Here is a 17,970-nt window from a genome sequence, read left to right on the forward strand (position 1 = left end):
AAGATATTAGCGTTTCATCGATCTCGACGAGTAGACCTGGGCCGCCAATAATTGTTGAAGTCTGCAAAAGCTGCCAGGCACAAATTTCGCAAAAGAAAGTTCTTCCAGTCATCAGCAGTCGTGTGGCCAATAGATAATTCCTCTGAGCAGAATTTGATTGTTGCCAGATTTTTGGACCAGCAACAAATGAATAGAATTACTGTCCTAAACTCCATCCTAGACCGCTCCAGCCAAGTTCCCTTTCGAACACCGATTTCTTGCCGACACTGTCGGGCATTACACCTCCACCTGTCAGAAACAGTTGAAAGTGTCATTTGGTGGCCATTGTTGCATAAACGTTGCTGATGGATCACTCCGTGGGTTGGAAAAAAACGTATTGCCGTCTCCTTGTCATGAACGAGAGTCGAAAGCGTCAGAAAGTTCTTATCTGGTTTTACGTTACAAAAAACGTTACAAAAGTTTGAGTCGAAAGCGTCAGAAAGTTCATTTGTGGTAAATAGGTCAAGATTGGGTGCGCGAGTGTCAGAAAGTTCATTTATGGTAAATAGGTGAAGGTTGCGTGCGCTGGCAAAAGGTGGTGGGGCTTAAGTTTTCGCGCATGCACTTTTTCCATTAGTGGCGGGGCTTATCTGGAAAAGATCCCAATTTTCTATACCGTTCTCCCAAGGAAGCTCAGAACAGTATACACATATATCACAGAATATAGGGAAGATGCTGGGCTCTGGGTGGGTCCAGCTGCGATGTGGCTGGCCTTACCAACTGAAACCTGGCATCTCTCCCTCCCCCTTACAAGGGTCTCAACTCTGCTCCCCCCGTCTTCCCCCCCCCCCCCCCCCCCCCCCCGAGGCCATGATTTTCAGTTTCAACTGAGAACAAACCAGCAACCAAAATGCACAGTTTGTTTTCCACCAAAACTGAACCCTCCTCTACAGTCGCTCGGAGGCCCCCCACCCCCTTGGGATCAGGTGTCACTGCCTGCCCCTCACAGTCACTTGCAGCTGCCCTCTCTGGGCCCATTTGTTCAGGACCTCTATACTGTCTACAGGAAAGAAGATGATCAAAGTAAGAATTTAATCTTTCTTACTCAGCTCTGAAGAGTGAATTGGTGAATGAGTAGGGGAAGAGAGACAGGAAATATCAGGGGGTGAGGGCAGAGGGTTAGGAGATGGATGGAGGCAAGGAAACACTGACATAGTCAAAACTGCCATTTTGTGCATATTACCCTTATTTCCTATAGTATCACTATATTACGGTTCTACTATCACTTTTATAGAAGTAAAGATTCTCTGTGTTTTATGATTTTAGCTTCCAAAAAGAAGAAAATTCCTGACCGTGTTCCTTTGTCTACATCCTTGAAGCTCCACATCATGGCAAAGCAAAATTCTTTCCTAAACTACTTCATTAAGCCATGCCTAGAAGAGCTTGGCAGAGATGCAGTTGAAGAAAAGCCATGCCTAGACAAGCTTAGGAAGGATGCAAATAAAGATGAAAAACCACAACTAGAAGAGCTTGGCGGGGATGCATATAGCATTGAAGATCTGCATCTAGAAGTACTTGATGAGGATATATATAGAGATGAAAACCCAAATATAGAAGAGCATGGCGAAAATGCTTATAGGATCGAAAAACGCTATGTAGAAGTGTTTGGTGAGGATGTGTATAGTGTTTCGTCAGTCGTTCCCTCAACAAGTTCCACTGTATGCCCACGGATCAGTAGATCGGGTACAGAACCAACTCATTTACCTACAGATTTATCCCACATTGATGAACCACCTAAACAACCAAAGTTACGTTTTTTCCCAGTTTCTGTAATTAGTGGCAAATCTCGAAGTTTTTCCGCTCGCTGGTATAAATTTTACTGGTTGGAATATAGCATGAACCAAGATGCAATATTTTGCAAAATGTGCAGACATTTTTCTGATGCCCGTGCTGAAGGTGCTTTCACCAGGACTGGCTTTAAAGACTGGAAGCACATGAGTCAGAGTTGTTCAAAACATGAATTAAGCAAGGCACACGCTCTTGCACTGGGAAGATTTGATGACTACAGACAGCGTCACCTGGGAGGGCAGAAAAACTCTTTAAATTCAATAAACCAAGATACTAAGAATACTCCTGTCATAGAAAGCAATCGGGAACATATTAAATTAGTGCTTGATGTTGTGATGTTTTGCGTAAAGCAAGATATTCCACTACGTGGGCACAGAGAGTCTGACGGTGCTGTAAATAAAGGAAACTTCTTGGAAATATTTAAACTCCTGAGTAAATACAACAATAATATACAAAATCATCTTGAAAGACTCCCTAAAAATGCAACTCTGATGAGCCCACAGATTCAGAATGAGCTGTTGGAATCTGCCACTTTAGTTCTTTTACGTAAAATCAAATTTGAACTACATGACACAAATAACACATACTATGCAATTCTTGGTGTTAAATGTAAAGATTTGTCCAAATGTGAACTTGTGGCAGTATGCCTCAGGTACCTGTACAAGGGGGTAATAAAGGAAAGGGCAGTTGGATTTGTTGACACTGCACACATGAAAGCAAATGAAATTTCTGATAAAATCATAAAAGTACTTAGAGTGTTTGAATTAGATCCGGAGTTGTGCATTGGCTTCAGCTTTGATGGATTATCCATGATGTCTGGAGACAAAGGGGATGCTTATATAATTTTGAAACGCACCTTTTGGCGGGCTATTTACGTGCACTGTAATTCTCAATGCCTCAATCTGGTTCTCCACACAGCATCTAAAGCACACCCCTGTGCTAACACATTTTTTGAAACTCTGAACTCCTTGCATGATTTTATGACAGATACACAGAGGCATGCTCGTTTTTTGGAAGTTCAAAAAGAACTGCATCCTGATAGACAATGCCTTGAACTGGAATCCTTGAGAGATACAAAGTGGAGCTTAAAATCTGGCTCTGTGAAAAAAGTACTGACGCTTTTTGATGTTATTCTAGAAGTGCTTGCTGAACTTTCAAACTCTGCTGGACAGGCAAAACTCGATGCCCAATTTCTGCTATTTCAAATAGAGACAAAAAAATTCTTATTTCTAGCAGTTACATTCGGGAAATTATTTGAACTTAGTGATTTTGCTACTAAAGGACTACAGAGCACTACTAAGTCTATCGCAGATTGTATTAATCTGATAGAGTGTCTAAAAGACACTTTTGTTCAGTTTAGGGAGAATACATCAAATGACTTTGACAAAGTTATTGAGTTAATAGACGAGCTCACTGAGAAGTTTGATATTGAAAATTGGGATGTGTCTTCCTCTCGAAAGAGAAAGCTACCTGCAAAGTTTGGGGATACATTTGTTTTCTCCACTTTGGGTAAATCTTCCTGTGTGCAGAGCAATGAAGATTTGAGACATCTGTGGAATGAAATTATTGACTGCCAGATAACAGAATTGCATAATCGTTTTCAAGATGATACTTATGGAATTATGACTGCTTCTGCTGCCTGTTTGCCAACATCTGAGGCCTTTGGCCAAAAAGAAAGTCTACAATCTCCTTGCACTTTGTTTGGCATCACCATAGGAGATGCTGAATTTACAGTGTTTGTTCAGCAGCTAAAACGCAAAGTAGCCCAAGGACAAACTTACACATCAGTAACTGAAGTATTAGACAGCTGCAGTGTGGATATTTTCCCAAATATCAATGCCCTTTTAAGAGCTCTTATCACTCTGCCAATGACAATGTGCAACATGGAAAAGCTCTTTAGTACTGCAACCAGGATCAAAACAACAACAAGAGCCTCGATGCTCACCAGCCGCCTCCAGAATCTGTCACTTTTATCATTTGAGAGAGAACTATGTGATTCACTGGACTATGACAGCATTATTGATGTATTCAACAGCAAAAGGCGGCGCTTTGTTCTTTAGTAGGCATAGTGTTTCAATAATGCATGTACAAGATCCTTTATCCAAAATCCTTGAGACAAAGGCATTGTTTGGTTTTCAAAATTTTTCGGTTTTTAGAACGTTAATGCTAAAGTCAGAAAAAGATAGACCATAAGATCCATAAAATTGCCACCAAACCTTTTTTCATTTCAAAATAAGGCAAACGATGAACATTTCAAGCTCTTGAAATACAAACTTGTTCACCAAAGAGCCTGCACTGGCTGACATGTCCCTGCCTCAAATGTTCATGTAGGACAGATATAAAATGAAATATAATGTATAATAAAATATAAGAGTACACATCCCAATAATTTTCCAACACTGACAACATGTACCATCAAACAGGCATGTCACATACATGTCTATTCAAGATTGTGTCTTTTTGGTCATTGGTCCACAAGTCTGGAATGCCCTTCCAAATGGAATCTAACCTTGACAGATTTAGAAAGGATTTACAAACATTCCTATTCACAAATGCCTTCAGCTGATAAAACTAATAACTTTGACCAGAGCAGGCATTGTGGGGACCAATCTGAAATCAAGCACACACAATTAAACCCTGTTCTTCAACTTCTTTATTATTACAGATAATGTATTTCTGTTTCCACTCTATTTTAACATTTTCTATTGAATTTTAACATGTAAGCCGCATAGATGTTATTACTAATGTGGTATATCACATGTAAAATAAACTTGGAAATCTTGAAATGAGCATCATGTTGTTTATGGGAAAAGTGTGCACATCCACCTCAAGAATGTCTGAAAAATAATGTCTCTGCACTATTCACAAAGGGGCCCCCTCTTACAAAGCTGCTATTACAGCTTTGTAAAAGGGTCCAGAAGAATGTACATTACCGGGGAAAGTAGCAAACATTAAACACTTCAGGTGCTTCAAACACAAACTTGTTCTAAACATAGGCCTAAGTCACGCACAATCACATCATCTTCTGTCTGTATTTGGCTATTTGACGATGGATGGTGCAGGAACAGTGGCAGTCTTTCAAAGACTTCTTCCGGTGTCTTCTGTCCAGTTTACAAAGGTTTCTGTTTCAGTAGTCTTTCTTTGATCAAGTAGTCTGTCAGAATCTCATGCTCACTGATAAATGCAAGTTGTTCCATGTCAGCAATTAACTGGCCACACATTTTCACCATATAACCTGTTTGAATTTTTTTCTCCAGTGTTCACAAGGTCTTCGTTATCACTATCTATTTCCAGTATCTCACCATCACTGAAGGAATGCACAACATGTGCATCATTGTCAATATTCAGCACTTCATTAATATCTGCTGCCTCAAACTCATTGGGTCATTCCATACCAACTGTTCAAATTTTCAGACTGATACCCACCTTACCATTTCCAATTTCAATGAAACTTGATACATAGATGCTCTGGCTTGGAAAAACTAAGCCCTGCAAAGTTTCAATCTCGAAAACATGAAATTCATGTAGTAAGAGGTGCCTAAGTAGAGACTCTAAAATTTTTGTGCGTGTCGTATGAAACGAATGTCAATGGGGAAAATCAATCAATCAATGATTCTGTCTGATTGAGGGTGTACCAAACTGTTTGGATATCAAGAATAAAGGTCACTCCTCTGCAAGATGTTAATAAACTTTTACACATAAGTGTTGAACTTTTCATATATATATATATATATATATATATATAATTCAAAAAAGCTGAATATGCTTCTGAGACAGAGGCAAAAACAAGGGGCGAGCCCCAAGAATATCGGCGCACCACCCAGTCATTGCATATGCTTAAAGTACCTTCAAAATCTTTATGTGCTGTATATCAGTCAAATCGTTTTCAAATAAGTCATATATTTAAAGGACAAGACACTTGGCTTTGTCATCTGTGGAGCATACAATTTTTTTACTTCAAATTGCAAACTGTTTTGCCCATTAAATCCTTATAGTCATCCTTGACTAAGCTGCTTGCAAGCATCAGCTTAAAATTCTGATGTGCAGAGCATACACAAACTGAGTGCATTTCAGGTGAACCAACAGTGACCATTTTGGGCTTAATTCACAGAACTTTTAGAAACTCAATTCTGGGCCATTTTTATTGCGATATTCAACAAACATCTCTTTCAGATTGCTTAGCAGCAACCTCTTTGGCTTTTGAACTTTTTCCCCATCAACTCTGATTGAAATATAGCCTTTTTTTCCAGGACACAGCCTACTGTACTCATTATCTTCATAAAAGTTGGACACCTTTTTTTGTCACATCATCTGAAAGTGATTTGCTGTTCGTTTTACTTGGCATTGCTAGTATGCCACTTTCTATTTTAAGCTGTCTTGCTTGTCTAACCATTCTTGTTGAAATGCTGAATTCAGAAGATGTTTTTTCAATAGACCAGCTCTTTTGAGCTAGTGTAAGGATTTGTAATTTTTCTACATGACTTGAAGTCAAGTTTAGTTTTTCTTTTAAGTAAAGTAAAAGTTCGGCATAATCTGAACAGGTTTGACATTGATGACTGCAGTTACTGCAAGGTCTTTGCGAAAGAAACTTAATCAGGTTCAAAACCACCCACAGAGGCGCTGTGACTCAGTGAGGTTTGTGCTTGAGCAATTTTACGTTTCACATAACCTCTGGATTTGCGTTTACTCACTTTCTTCAGCTTTAAAGGAGACTCCCCAAGTGCCACCAAGCTAGTATTAACTTTTTCAATTTTTGCAGTTGATTCTCCATCAGATGATGGATCAGATAATGAAGCTTGAGCAGTCATTCTGGTGTTTATCTCTTTTTCACAAGTTATGCACAACTTTTGACCAGGTGTGAACTGATTTTTTGTCCGTCTTTAATTGCTCTGTAACACTGTCACTGATAAGCTTCAGACTATTTCTAACCTGATGATTAGGTTTGAAGAATGGATTGTAGCATGACCTTTGTAAAAAAATCAAATTGCGTTAAAAACACTACCTCATGATGGAGACAGATAGTTGAACTTTCATCGAAACTTTAAGATGTTCGTTGAGTCAATTTCTGATGATTTGTATGAAGGTCTTTTATGAGTTTTAAAGCCCTCTCTGCCCTGTAGGCTGTTAAATGGCATTGTGATTCATTGATTTTACAAATGGTGGAAGCATCGATTTATATCAATAGTTTCTGGATCGATGGCTTATAATCCAAATGTTCAGAAAACTCACTTTTTTAAGCTTTGGAAATAAAACATGTGAAAACAAAAGCAAAAGATTACATTATTAACATGCCTGGTATTCACAAGCAAATAAACTCATATCAATAACAGTGGTGTAACATGAAACACATAGGGCTCCTTTTACAAAGGTGCACTAATGTTTTTAGCGTGTGATACCCGAAAAACTACCGCCTGCTCAAGAGGAGGTGTAGTGGCTAGCGCGCGCTAAAATCGCTAGCGTACCTTTGTAACAAAAACAGCAAACAAAATCATCTGCTTTTATTCATAAATTATTCTACAGATTTGATTCAGCACTGTAATAATTATGCAATGTCATCACAATTAAGCTTTAAAACAAATAATAAGCAGCAAATTATATATGATGTATTGTTCTTCCACAGTTCAGCCTGAATATAGTAAGAATTCTCCAAGGACAAATACCATTAATACTTTTAAATAGTTCAAGTTACGCTGCTTTGACTAACCAGAATTTAATTGCAAATTTATTCTCTGTACAAAAAAAACACCCTCCTGAAAATTTGACATCTGGTAGAGAAAAAGTTGCTCTATCCAATGCTTTTTGAATCAAAGTGATTGCTGGTGGCAAAACTGAAATACAAGGCTTCAAAGATGGGTAAAATTTGTTAATAATATTTTTGCTGCTGTTTTAGTTGCAATATCTTTGCAAATAGATGAAAGCAGGCCTTGAAATTTTCACAGATGGATAATAATCAGTAGTTGAGCAGCGAGAAGAAACCATTTAAATTTGTTACAAATTTATGGCACCCCAAAGATGAAGCCGAAAATTAGCGAATTCAGTTTTTGGGCAACTTTGGCAATGAGGCATTAGAAGAGCACTTAGCCTAGACTTTTGAAACTCTAAAAGCTTATTAAGTACAAAAAGTTGCAAATGAAGATTAAATTCAGGCTGATGTTAGCAATACTCTGTGTACAGGAGGTCCTTGAAGTTGCCCATTGTTTCATACGACACGTGCAAAAATTTTAAGGCCTTTACTTGGGCACCTCTTACTATATGAATTTCAGGTTTTAGGGGTTGAAACTTTGCATGGCTGAGTGCCCTAAGTTAGGGTACCTACATGCCAAGTTTCATTAAAATTGAAGATGGTAAGGTGGGGAGTACTAGGGATCCAGATTGGTCACTGTGAGAACGGGCTTGATGGACCATTGGTCTGACCCAGAAAGGCTATTCTTATGTTCTTGCTGTAACTGTTGGGGATCCCCAAGCACCGCCAGTTGAGGAGTTTCTCCAAAGGTGGCCAGAACTCCCTTCTTCCAAGCGTTTAAGTTCACTGGCAGCATCCTTGAGCCACTGAGGTGCCAGCATCTGTGGCTTAGGGATGTTGCTGCTGCCTCCCAAGCTTGGTAAGAGGGATTTTTAGCCACCTTCAGATGAAGTCCTCAGCTGACATAGCTTGAGGGTTCTCATCAACTGGACTATTTATATTTTATATTTACATTAGAGCAACGGTCTCAAGCACGCGGCCCCCCCAGGGACTATTTTGCGGCCCGTGATCTGTCCTCTCCACTTCACAAGTTTTCCGATTGTGGAGAGGACAATCGCGTACAGACCGCGAGTGCTGTAATTGACTTGCGTCGGAAGGAATGTCAGCAAACAGCCTCCTGGTGGCGCTGTGCTTCTCCCAGTCTCAGCCTCCCTCCGCCCGCTTTGGCTTGCGTCTCTAGGCGGCATTAGCGGCTGCTGGGTTGCGCTGTGCATCTCGCGATCTCAGCCTCTCTCTGCTCCCTCTCAGCCCGGATCCGGAGCGCACGGCTCACTCTGCTCTGCAGTTCGCCCACAAGCACCGGAATCAAACAACGAGGCATCCCAAGCTGTGGTGGTGGTTGCAGTGTAGGGCTGTAGGCCTTTGGCAAGTATGTTAAAAATGTGTTTCTTTGGAAATTGCAATTATCTGTCCCACAGAAATTTTTTTTTTTTTTTTAAACCCTCTATGATTTCTCCTGTGGTGGTGTTTCTTCACATAGGCTTTAATTTATTACAATTGTCTTGTCGCACAGAAATTTTTTTTTATTTCCCCCCCCCCCCCACTATGATTTCTCCTGTGGTTGTGTTTCTTCACATTGGCCTATGTCAGTGGTCGGCAAACTGCGGCTCTTTAGCCACTTGAGTGCGGCTTGCCTAAAGCAGGGATCCCCAACATGCTTCCCTTCTCACTGCCCTCCCCTAAGTCACCGCCATTGGGGAACAGGCGCCACCACAGCCGGTGAATAGGCTACCACAGCCACCATCGGGGAATAGGCTAACACCGCCACAATCGGGGAACAGGCTGGCACCGAGTTCTTAGCTCTCCCTGCTTATCTTCCCCAGCGCGGAGCCAACCAATTCTTACCACCCGATGTCAATTCTAATGTCGGAGAGGAAGTTCTGGGCCAGCCAATCGCTGCCTGGCTGGCCCAGAACTTCCTTTTCGACGTTAGAATTAACGGGTGGCGAGAATTGGTCAGCCCCGTGCTGGGGAAGATAAGTAGGGAGAACTAAGAACTCGGCGCTGGCCTGTTCTCCGATGGTAGCTTGGGGAAGGGCAGAGAGAAAGAAAGAAAGGGGGGGACAGGGAGACAGAAAGAAAGAAGGGGCATGGAGAAAGAAAAGAAAGGAAGGGGGCACCGAGATAGAAAGAAAGATAGACATAGAAAGAAAGGGGGCATGGAGAGAGAGAGAGAAAGAAAGGGGGCAGGGTGAAAGAAAAAAGTTGGAGGAGGGAAGGAGATAGATGCAAGACCAGGGGAAAGGAAGGAGGGAGGGAGAGAAAGGAAAGAAAGAGATGTCAGACCATGGAAATAGGGACAGAAGAAGAGAGAGATAGAAGGGAAGGTAAGACATGGAAACATAGATTTTGAAAAGAAAGCAGAAAAATTGAATATTAAGTTAATGCCAAAGATGGATGCAAGGCAGACAGTGAAGACAGAGAGAAAAACAGTCAAAGGACAAGAAGGCCCTGGAAACATAGTTAAAAGCACAGAAAAATAAAGTCACCAGCCAACAAAGGTAGGAAAAATGATTTTATTTTCAATATAGTGATTGAAATGTGTCAGTTTTGAGAAAGGAAAGATATTAAACTTTAAATGTGAGGGCTGCAGAAAAAATAGGGTACTTGGAGGTCTGCAGAAAAAATAATTAATGCCAATTTTGCTTAAGGTAAATCTTTCCTTTAACTGTTAAAGGAAAGATTTATAAACTATAAAGGGTTTTACCTCATGCAAAGTTGTCATTTCTTTAATAAGACATTAACTATTTTTTTCTGCAGCCCTCCAAGTACCTACAAATTCAAAATGTGGCCCCACTAAGGGTTTGAGTTTGAGACCACTGCATTAGAGGCTCTGGCAGAGACCCATTTACAAAGTATGTATTCTTCCCAATTAATATTTCCCAATTAATAAAGTGTCTTTGCTTATTTGTAAATGATTCAGTAGCATAATTAAATGAAATAGCTACTTCTGAAGTTTATGGGATGGAAGAGATTATTTGTGTGTGGGGGGGGTGGGGACAGATTTGATTTCCAATGGGGACAAGCACGGCCGGGTTTGATTTCTATTCCCGCGTAAGTCTCTAGTTGAAGAACATGCTTGGATGGGGGAGGGATATAAAGGGTTGGGTGTAGAAAGTTTGAGCGGTATGCACGAGGCAAGGAACGGGCTCTGCTTGGACAGTATATTTTCAAATCAATGATACCTGCTTAGAAGTTTGAGGATTGGTCAGAAAAGGGTAAGGATGAGGGGCTAGGAGAGGCGGTATTTAGGGAAGCAGGCTGCAAGGCACAGCTTTTCCCCTGCTTTTCGTAGGGGGCTGATTTCCTTCCCAGCGGGGGGGTTTTCCACTTTGTTATAGGTCGTTGGATTCATGTCACAGCTGAGCAAGAAATACAACTTGTCATTTAAGAACAAGCGCATAATTTGGGTCATCCAACCTGGAGTCCAATGCTTGGCAGACTATTCCATTGATTAGCCCTAGCTGTGAAAGTAAGACTTGGAGCAGACATGAGCTGTTCACTATCATTGTTATTTGTTATACACAAATAAATGAAGCTGCGGCCAAAATTTTACTACCAAAAGTTGTATTTGATCTTTTTATTGTCTTAAACAGGATTTGATTTATAGTCGGGGGGAGGGGGGGAAAGGAGAGATGAGGAATGCAGTATGGGGGGGGGGAGTTCAAGGGCAGTCGGTCCCATATCCACCCATATCCAATAAGTTAATGAGCATTCCCAAAGCTTCAGAAAAAAAAACCCCAAAACTTCTTGGAAAAGTGATATAGTCTGGGGAGAAACAACTGCTAAATCTAAATACTCTGTCCTGCCATCAGACAAGAAACACAATCTGACCAAATGAATATGCATAAGATCTATTTGCATGCACTGCTTTCATTGTATGCTAATAGATCTCATGCATATTCATTGGGGAAAACCTGACTGGATTGCGGCCCTCGAGGAGGGATTTTGACACCCCTGCTGTACAGTAAGGTGAGTGGGTGGGGCTTTTCATTGTTGCCTCTCCCCCTGGTTCCATTCTTTTGGCCTGTTTGTCTCTTTTTCTCTGCTTTTTGCTTTCTATTCTCGGTGGGCTCAGCGTGGTGTGTGTTCTCTCTTAAAACAGTTCACAGGGATTTGGGCAGATGTAATTGTTTTCTTTTTGATGTCGGTCATCTCTGCCTACTACCACCACTAATTATTTCTGTGGCATTATTAGACATACAGAGGCCTGTACAGAGAAACGTAAGAGAGGGTCTAGTTCAGATATAGGCAAGAGTGTTTCAGGAAAGCCTGCCTTCACTTCCTGTTCGATCTAGTCACTGACCACTAGTTAAAATGCAACGATTTAGAACTGAGAGGGGTGTATGCATTATAATCTTTCTCTGGTCCCATGAATCATGACTAACCTTAGCATAATCAGCAACAATCATATAAGAGCGGTAGCACAATGCTTCCTAGACCCCACTAGACCCTTTTCTTCATCAGACTCCTGAAATATGGAAGTTGTGAGCAGCTCGTACAGAAACAGAAGCTGGATCTCTGGACAAGCAGATGTTAGATGATCATTTTAATTAAGGCTGACACCAGGGGGCACTGTTTAAAGTGTAATCATTAAGGAAAGCAGATTCTGTAGGTTGCTCAGTCTTCAACAAAAGTCCCTGTTATTTCACCTGAAGCAGGTTACAGTAAGTTCCTATGTGTGAAAAGGAGGGAGAGGAAAATTCAGGATAAGTAGTGCATAAAAATCGTAATTACACCTTTAAAATTCAGCCTCCATACCATCATCACCTGGCAGCCTGGCATAGGAAAGCCTAGTTGTCCAGCACAGAGGCAGCTTAAGCCGTCTTGGGGGTGGGTTAGGGACTCATGGAGAGAAGGCCCCATGCCCATAAGCCCCTGTAATCACTGCATTCATACTGAAACATGCACTCCCCTATACACCCCCAAAACTCTTTTTTACTGGTATATAAGTGGCTCCTGCAGCCATAAGGGCTATTAGGGTGGTAGATAAGTGGGTCTAGGGGATTCTGGAGGTGGTATGGGGGCTCACTGTGACTTATAAGGGAGCTGTAGTGAGGAGAAGACATGGCACCCTTTTTGTAAAGTTCACAGCAATGCCCTGTAAGGTACCCCACTATTTAGGTGCCATGTCTGGGTGTTCAGTCCATCACTTTGCAGACCCCTCCCACGTCCAACAGGGCTTGTTCTAGATGTTTTTGACTTTCGAAACAAAAAAAATTTAGGACGTATTTTTTGAAAATATGTCCTAGGCTGTTTTTTACTTTGGACGACTTGCGACTTAGACGAAAACAGACTTAGACATTCCTTTCGATTATGCCCCTCCACATGTCTGTGTTTAGCTCCGGCAAATGCTTTTCATGGCACATTATAACTAACATAAAATTGCAAAACAACAAAATATTAATACACACACACACCCTTTTTACTAAGCTGCAGTAAAGGTTTCTACCATTGCCTGGAGAGCTAAATGCTCCGATGCGAATAGATTTCCTATGAGCGTTTAGCATCTTGGGTCACAGTAGAAACCTCTACTGTGGCTTAGTAAAAGAGAGCTTAAATTTGAGAGTCATTGAAAGTTCTTTAAGCTATATATGGGTAATTGTAAGAACGGTGAAACTAAAAGAGAGCGAATTGCTAATCAATGTGATGGATGTGCTTGTTTTTGAGTGCAAAGTAAGTCAAACTACAGCTCGATAGTCAACAAGCAAGCACGCATTTCATTATCCACCATCTGTAACATAGTAGATGATGGCAGATAAAGACCCGATTGGTCCATCCAGTCTGCCCAACCTGATTCAATTTAAAGTTTCTTAAATTTTTTCTTCTTAGCTATTTCTGGGCAAGAATCCAAAGCTCTACCCGGCACTATGCTTGGGTTCCTTGCTGAAATCTCCGTTAAAACCTACTCCAGCCCATCTACACCCTCACAGCCATTGAAGCCCTCCCCTGCCCATCCTCCACCAAACGGCCATATACAGACACAGACCGTGCAAGTCTGCCCAGTAACTGGCCTAGTTCAATATTTAATATTATTTTCTGATTCTAAATCTTCTGTGTTCATCCCATGCTTCTTTGAACTCAGTCACAGTTTTACTCTCCACTACCTCTCTCGGGAGCGCATTCCAAGCATCCACTATCCTCTTCATAAAGTAGAATTTCCTAACATTGCCCCTGAATCTACCACCCCTCAACCTCAAATTATGTCCTCTGGTTTTACCATTTTCCTTTCTCTGGAAAAGATTTTGTTCTACGTTAATACCCTTCAAGTATTTGAACGTCTGAATCATATCTCCCCTGTCTCTCCTTTCCTCTAGGGCAGGGGTGTCCAATGTCGGTCCTCGAGGGCCGCAATCCAGTCGGGTTTTCAGGATTTCCACAATGAATATGCATGAGATCTATTAGCATACAATGAAAGCAGTGCATGCAAATAGACCTCATGTATATTCATTGGGGAAATCCTGAAAACCCGACTGGACTACGGCCCTCGAGGACCGACATTGGACACCCCTGCTCTAGGGTATACATATTCAGGGCTTCCAGTCTCTCCTCATACATCTTCTGGCGCAAGCCTCCTATTATTTTCGTCACCCTCCTCTGGACCGCCTCAAGTCTTCTTACGTCTTTCGCCAGATACGGTCTCCAAAACTGAACACTATACTCCAAGTGGGGCCTCACCAATGACCTGTACAAGGGCATCAACACCTTCTTCCTTCTACTGACTACACCTCTCTTTATACAGCCCAGCATCCTTCTGGCAGCAGCCACTGCCTTGTCACACTGTTTTTTCGCCTTTAGATCTTCGGACACTATAACCCCAAGGTCCCTCTCCCTGTCCGTGCATATCAGCTTCTCTCCTCCCAGCATATACGGTTCCTTCCGATTATTAATCCCCAAATGCATTACTCTGCATTTCTTTGCATTGAATTTTAGTTGCCAGGCATTAGACAATTCTTCTAACTTTTGCAAATCCTTTTTCATATTTTCCACTCCTTCTTCGGTGTCTACTCTGTTACAAATCTTGGTATGATCTGCAAAAAGGCACACTTTTCCTTCTAACCCTTCAGCAATGTCACTCACAAACATATTGAACAGGATCGGCCCCAGCACAGAACCCTGAGGGACTCCACTAGTTTAAGTTTCAAGTTTATTAAATTATTTGATTAAACGCTTTTCCAAATACAAAGCGTTTTACATTAAATAAAATCAGTATTTAAAAAAAAAACCAGACTTATACATTATATATTACTAAACGAACAAGGGTAACATCCTTTAAAAAGAAGAAAAAAAACTAGAAACAATGGGAAAGTGGGGAAGAAATACAATATTTGTGAAAAGATTACATAAAAGGGAGACACAGGGAGATAATGGGAAATAAGATACCAAATAAGGTCTTTGAGATGAATTTAGTAGTCTATATTAATGGAGGAGAAAATAACTGATATTATTATGAAAAAGAATTAACAGTTAAAGGATTCTTTGAAAAGAAGACACTTTAAGTTCTTTTTGAATAATTGCAAATCTTGTTCTAATCTTAAGTACAAAGGGAGAGAGTTCCATGTCATTGGGGCAGTAACAGAGAAGATTGAAGCACGGCGAGTTCCGATGATTTTTAATGAAGGAACATTTAGAGTAGACTGAGAAGATGATCTGAGAACTCTGGTCGAACTATATGGAATCAAGAGCCTATCTATAAATGCAGGTGTATTAGTTTTTAATGTCTTAAAGACTAGGAGGGCTATTTTGTAAGTAATCCTATATGATATAGGCAGCCAGTGAGCATTTTGTAATAGTGGTGAGACATGATCGAACTTTTTTGAACCTGAAATAATTTTTATTGCAGTATTTTGAATGAGTTGAAGACTCACCTTTCCTTCCTCCGAGCGACTTCCATTAACCACCACCCTCTGGCGTGTGTCCGACAGCCAGTTTCTAACCCAGTTCACCACTTTGGGTCCTAACTTCAGCCCTTCAAGTTTGTTCAACAGCCTCCTATGAGGAACTGTATCAAAGGCTTTGCTGAAATCCAAGTAAATTATATCTAGCATATGTCCTCGATCCAGCTCTCTGGTCACCCAATCAAAAAATTCAATCAGGTTCGTTTGGCACGATTTACCTTTTGTAAAGCCATGTTGCCTCGGATCCTGTAACCCAGGGGTAGGGAACTCCGGTCCTCAAGAGCCGTATTCCAGTCTGGTTTTCAGGATTTCCCCAATGAATATGCATTGAAAGCAGTGCATGCAAATAGATCTCATGCATATTCATTGGGGAAATCCTGAAAACCCAATTGGAATACGCCTCTCGAGGACCAGAGTTCCCTACCCCTGCTATAACCCATTAGATTCAAGGAAGTACACTATCCTTTCTTTCAGCAACACTTCCATTATTTTTCCAACAACTGAAGTGAGGCTCACCGGCCTGTAGTTTCCTGCTTCATTCCTGTGACCACTTTTATGTAGTCATTATCTTATTTTTTTTTCAGTTTAATTTGTCAGAGTTGAAAATCTAAGTTCACAAAGATAAGAAGATTCAAATGTTAAAGTCTTGATTGTTTTGTTGCTCATTAGGATAACCACTGCATAGTTTTCAAGGAACAATCACGTCAAAGAATGACACTTGTCTGGGTGGTTGTATCCTTTTTTTTTTTTAAATATCATTTTTATTGAAGAGGCAACAAGAAAAACAGACTCCCCATGCGGCCCCACCCCTTTCCCCTACCAAGTCAAGAGGGCGGTTGTATCCTTACGGCACACAGATGCTCATAACATTGGTAGACTCTTGTGTACGTGACACACATGTATACTTATGAAGGGAATTTTTAAAAATAATGTAAAATTCTGGAATCTTTTTGGGTGCACATCATTGGTCTAGGTTTTTCCTAAAAATGAGAGTGGCAACATTGACCACAGCAGCGAGCAGTAAGTTGGGGAAGGGGAGGGTGGAATAATGAACTTCTGCCCCAGGCATAGATAAAGCTTGTCCTGATCCACTGTTGGTTGTCTCTTCTCCAAGCTCGAGAACTCTAATCTATTTAGTTTTTCTTTACAAGCAAGTCATTCCATCACCTTGTATCATTTTGGTTGGCTCTATTGGTGCCTTTTCTCATTCCATGTTGAGATGGGAATAGCTGAAATACACAAATACCCAAGGTGTGGATAGTTTTTAATATAGAGGCATTGTAATATATTCCGTTTCATTAATTCCACTCCTAAACATTTCTACCAATCTATTTGTTTTTTGCCAGTACTAAACACCGAGCTGAGGATTTCAAGATACTGCACTCCCCCCCCCCCCCAAAAAAAAAAAAAAAAAAAAGTTGAGAACATGCTTTCAAACAGAGAAACCCATCATGGCTTGTCTTATATGGCGGTTCAGCGAACGGCCACCAGGATGGTCATGGGGCTCAAGGATCTCACATATGAAGAAAGACTAAAGAAATTGCGGCTGTACTCACTTGAGGAAAGAAGAGAACGGGGAGATATGATTGAAACGTATAAGTACATCATGGGACGCATCGAGTCAGAAGATGATATCTTCTGGCTCATGGGACCCTCGACCACCAGAGGGCATCCGCTGAAAATCAGGGGAGGGAAGTTTCATGGCGACTCCAGGAAGTACTTCTTCACCGAAAGAGTGGTGGATCATTGGAACAGACTCCCACTCCAGGTGATAAAGGCCAGCAGCATGACGGATTTTAAGAGACAATGGGATACTCACGTGGGATCTTTAAGGGAGTAAATTCAGGGGAGGGGATACTTGGAATGGGCAGACTTGGTGGGCTATAGCCCTTTTCTGCCGCTTTTTTCTATGTTTCTATATGATGGAATAACACTTGTGGCATATTGGAACATGTTGAAATTGCAGCAGTTTTGTCATGACATAAACTTACACCACTATTTCTATCTTCTCACTGGCTGGCTGTCCAATATCGCTCTATTTTTAAAACACTGTGTCTGGTCCATAAACATTACACTCTGATCATCTCCGTTATCTATCTCGGCTGGTCATTCCTTGCATCCCCTCATGTCGATTACGATCTATCGATGCAAGTGATCTGACACTTCCAGGCCCACATCTAGCACATTTCGAATCTATAAGAAAAGCCGCATCTATAACATGGAACAAACTTCCTTTCCACATTCATTTGGAATCCAGTTTCTTGAAATTTTAAGATTTTGTTAAAAACATACTTTTTCAAACCAGCATTTGGCCTGGGGCCTTCTTGACTCTGTATCCCTTCTAATCCGATTGCCTCTTCAATTCCATGCTGATCTGGAGCCTGAGGAGCAGGGACACACAAAAGAGACTTCCACTTTTAGTTGTAATTGTAGTTTGATGTTTTTATTTTAATTTAGCCTTTCCCTACCTGGTTGTGAATGTCTAATCAGGACTTCTTAATC

At 41.0% G+C, this 17,970-nt stretch overlaps 1 protein-coding gene across 1 annotated transcript; it reads left to right on the forward strand.

Moving 5' to 3' along the window:
* The first annotated feature begins 836 nt into the window (after nt 1-836).
* On the forward strand, nt 837-4,647 carry LOC117367196 (zinc finger MYM-type protein 1-like). The gene is made up of 2 exons (XM_033959587.1): nt 837-1,062; nt 1,306-4,647. The coding sequence occupies exon 2, from the start codon at nt 1,368-1,370 to the stop codon at nt 3,885-3,887; it is 2,520 nt and encodes an 839-aa protein (XP_033815478.1). The 5' UTR covers nt 837-1,062; nt 1,306-1,367; the 3' UTR covers nt 3,888-4,647.
* Nucleotides 4,648-17,970: the final 13,323 nt, after the last annotated feature.

The sequence above is a fragment of the Geotrypetes seraphini genome, chromosome 9 (genome assembly GCF_902459505.1).
Source record: "Geotrypetes seraphini chromosome 9, aGeoSer1.1, whole genome shotgun sequence".
In the NCBI taxonomy this organism is placed as follows: Eukaryota; Metazoa; Chordata; class Amphibia; order Gymnophiona; family Dermophiidae; genus Geotrypetes; species Geotrypetes seraphini.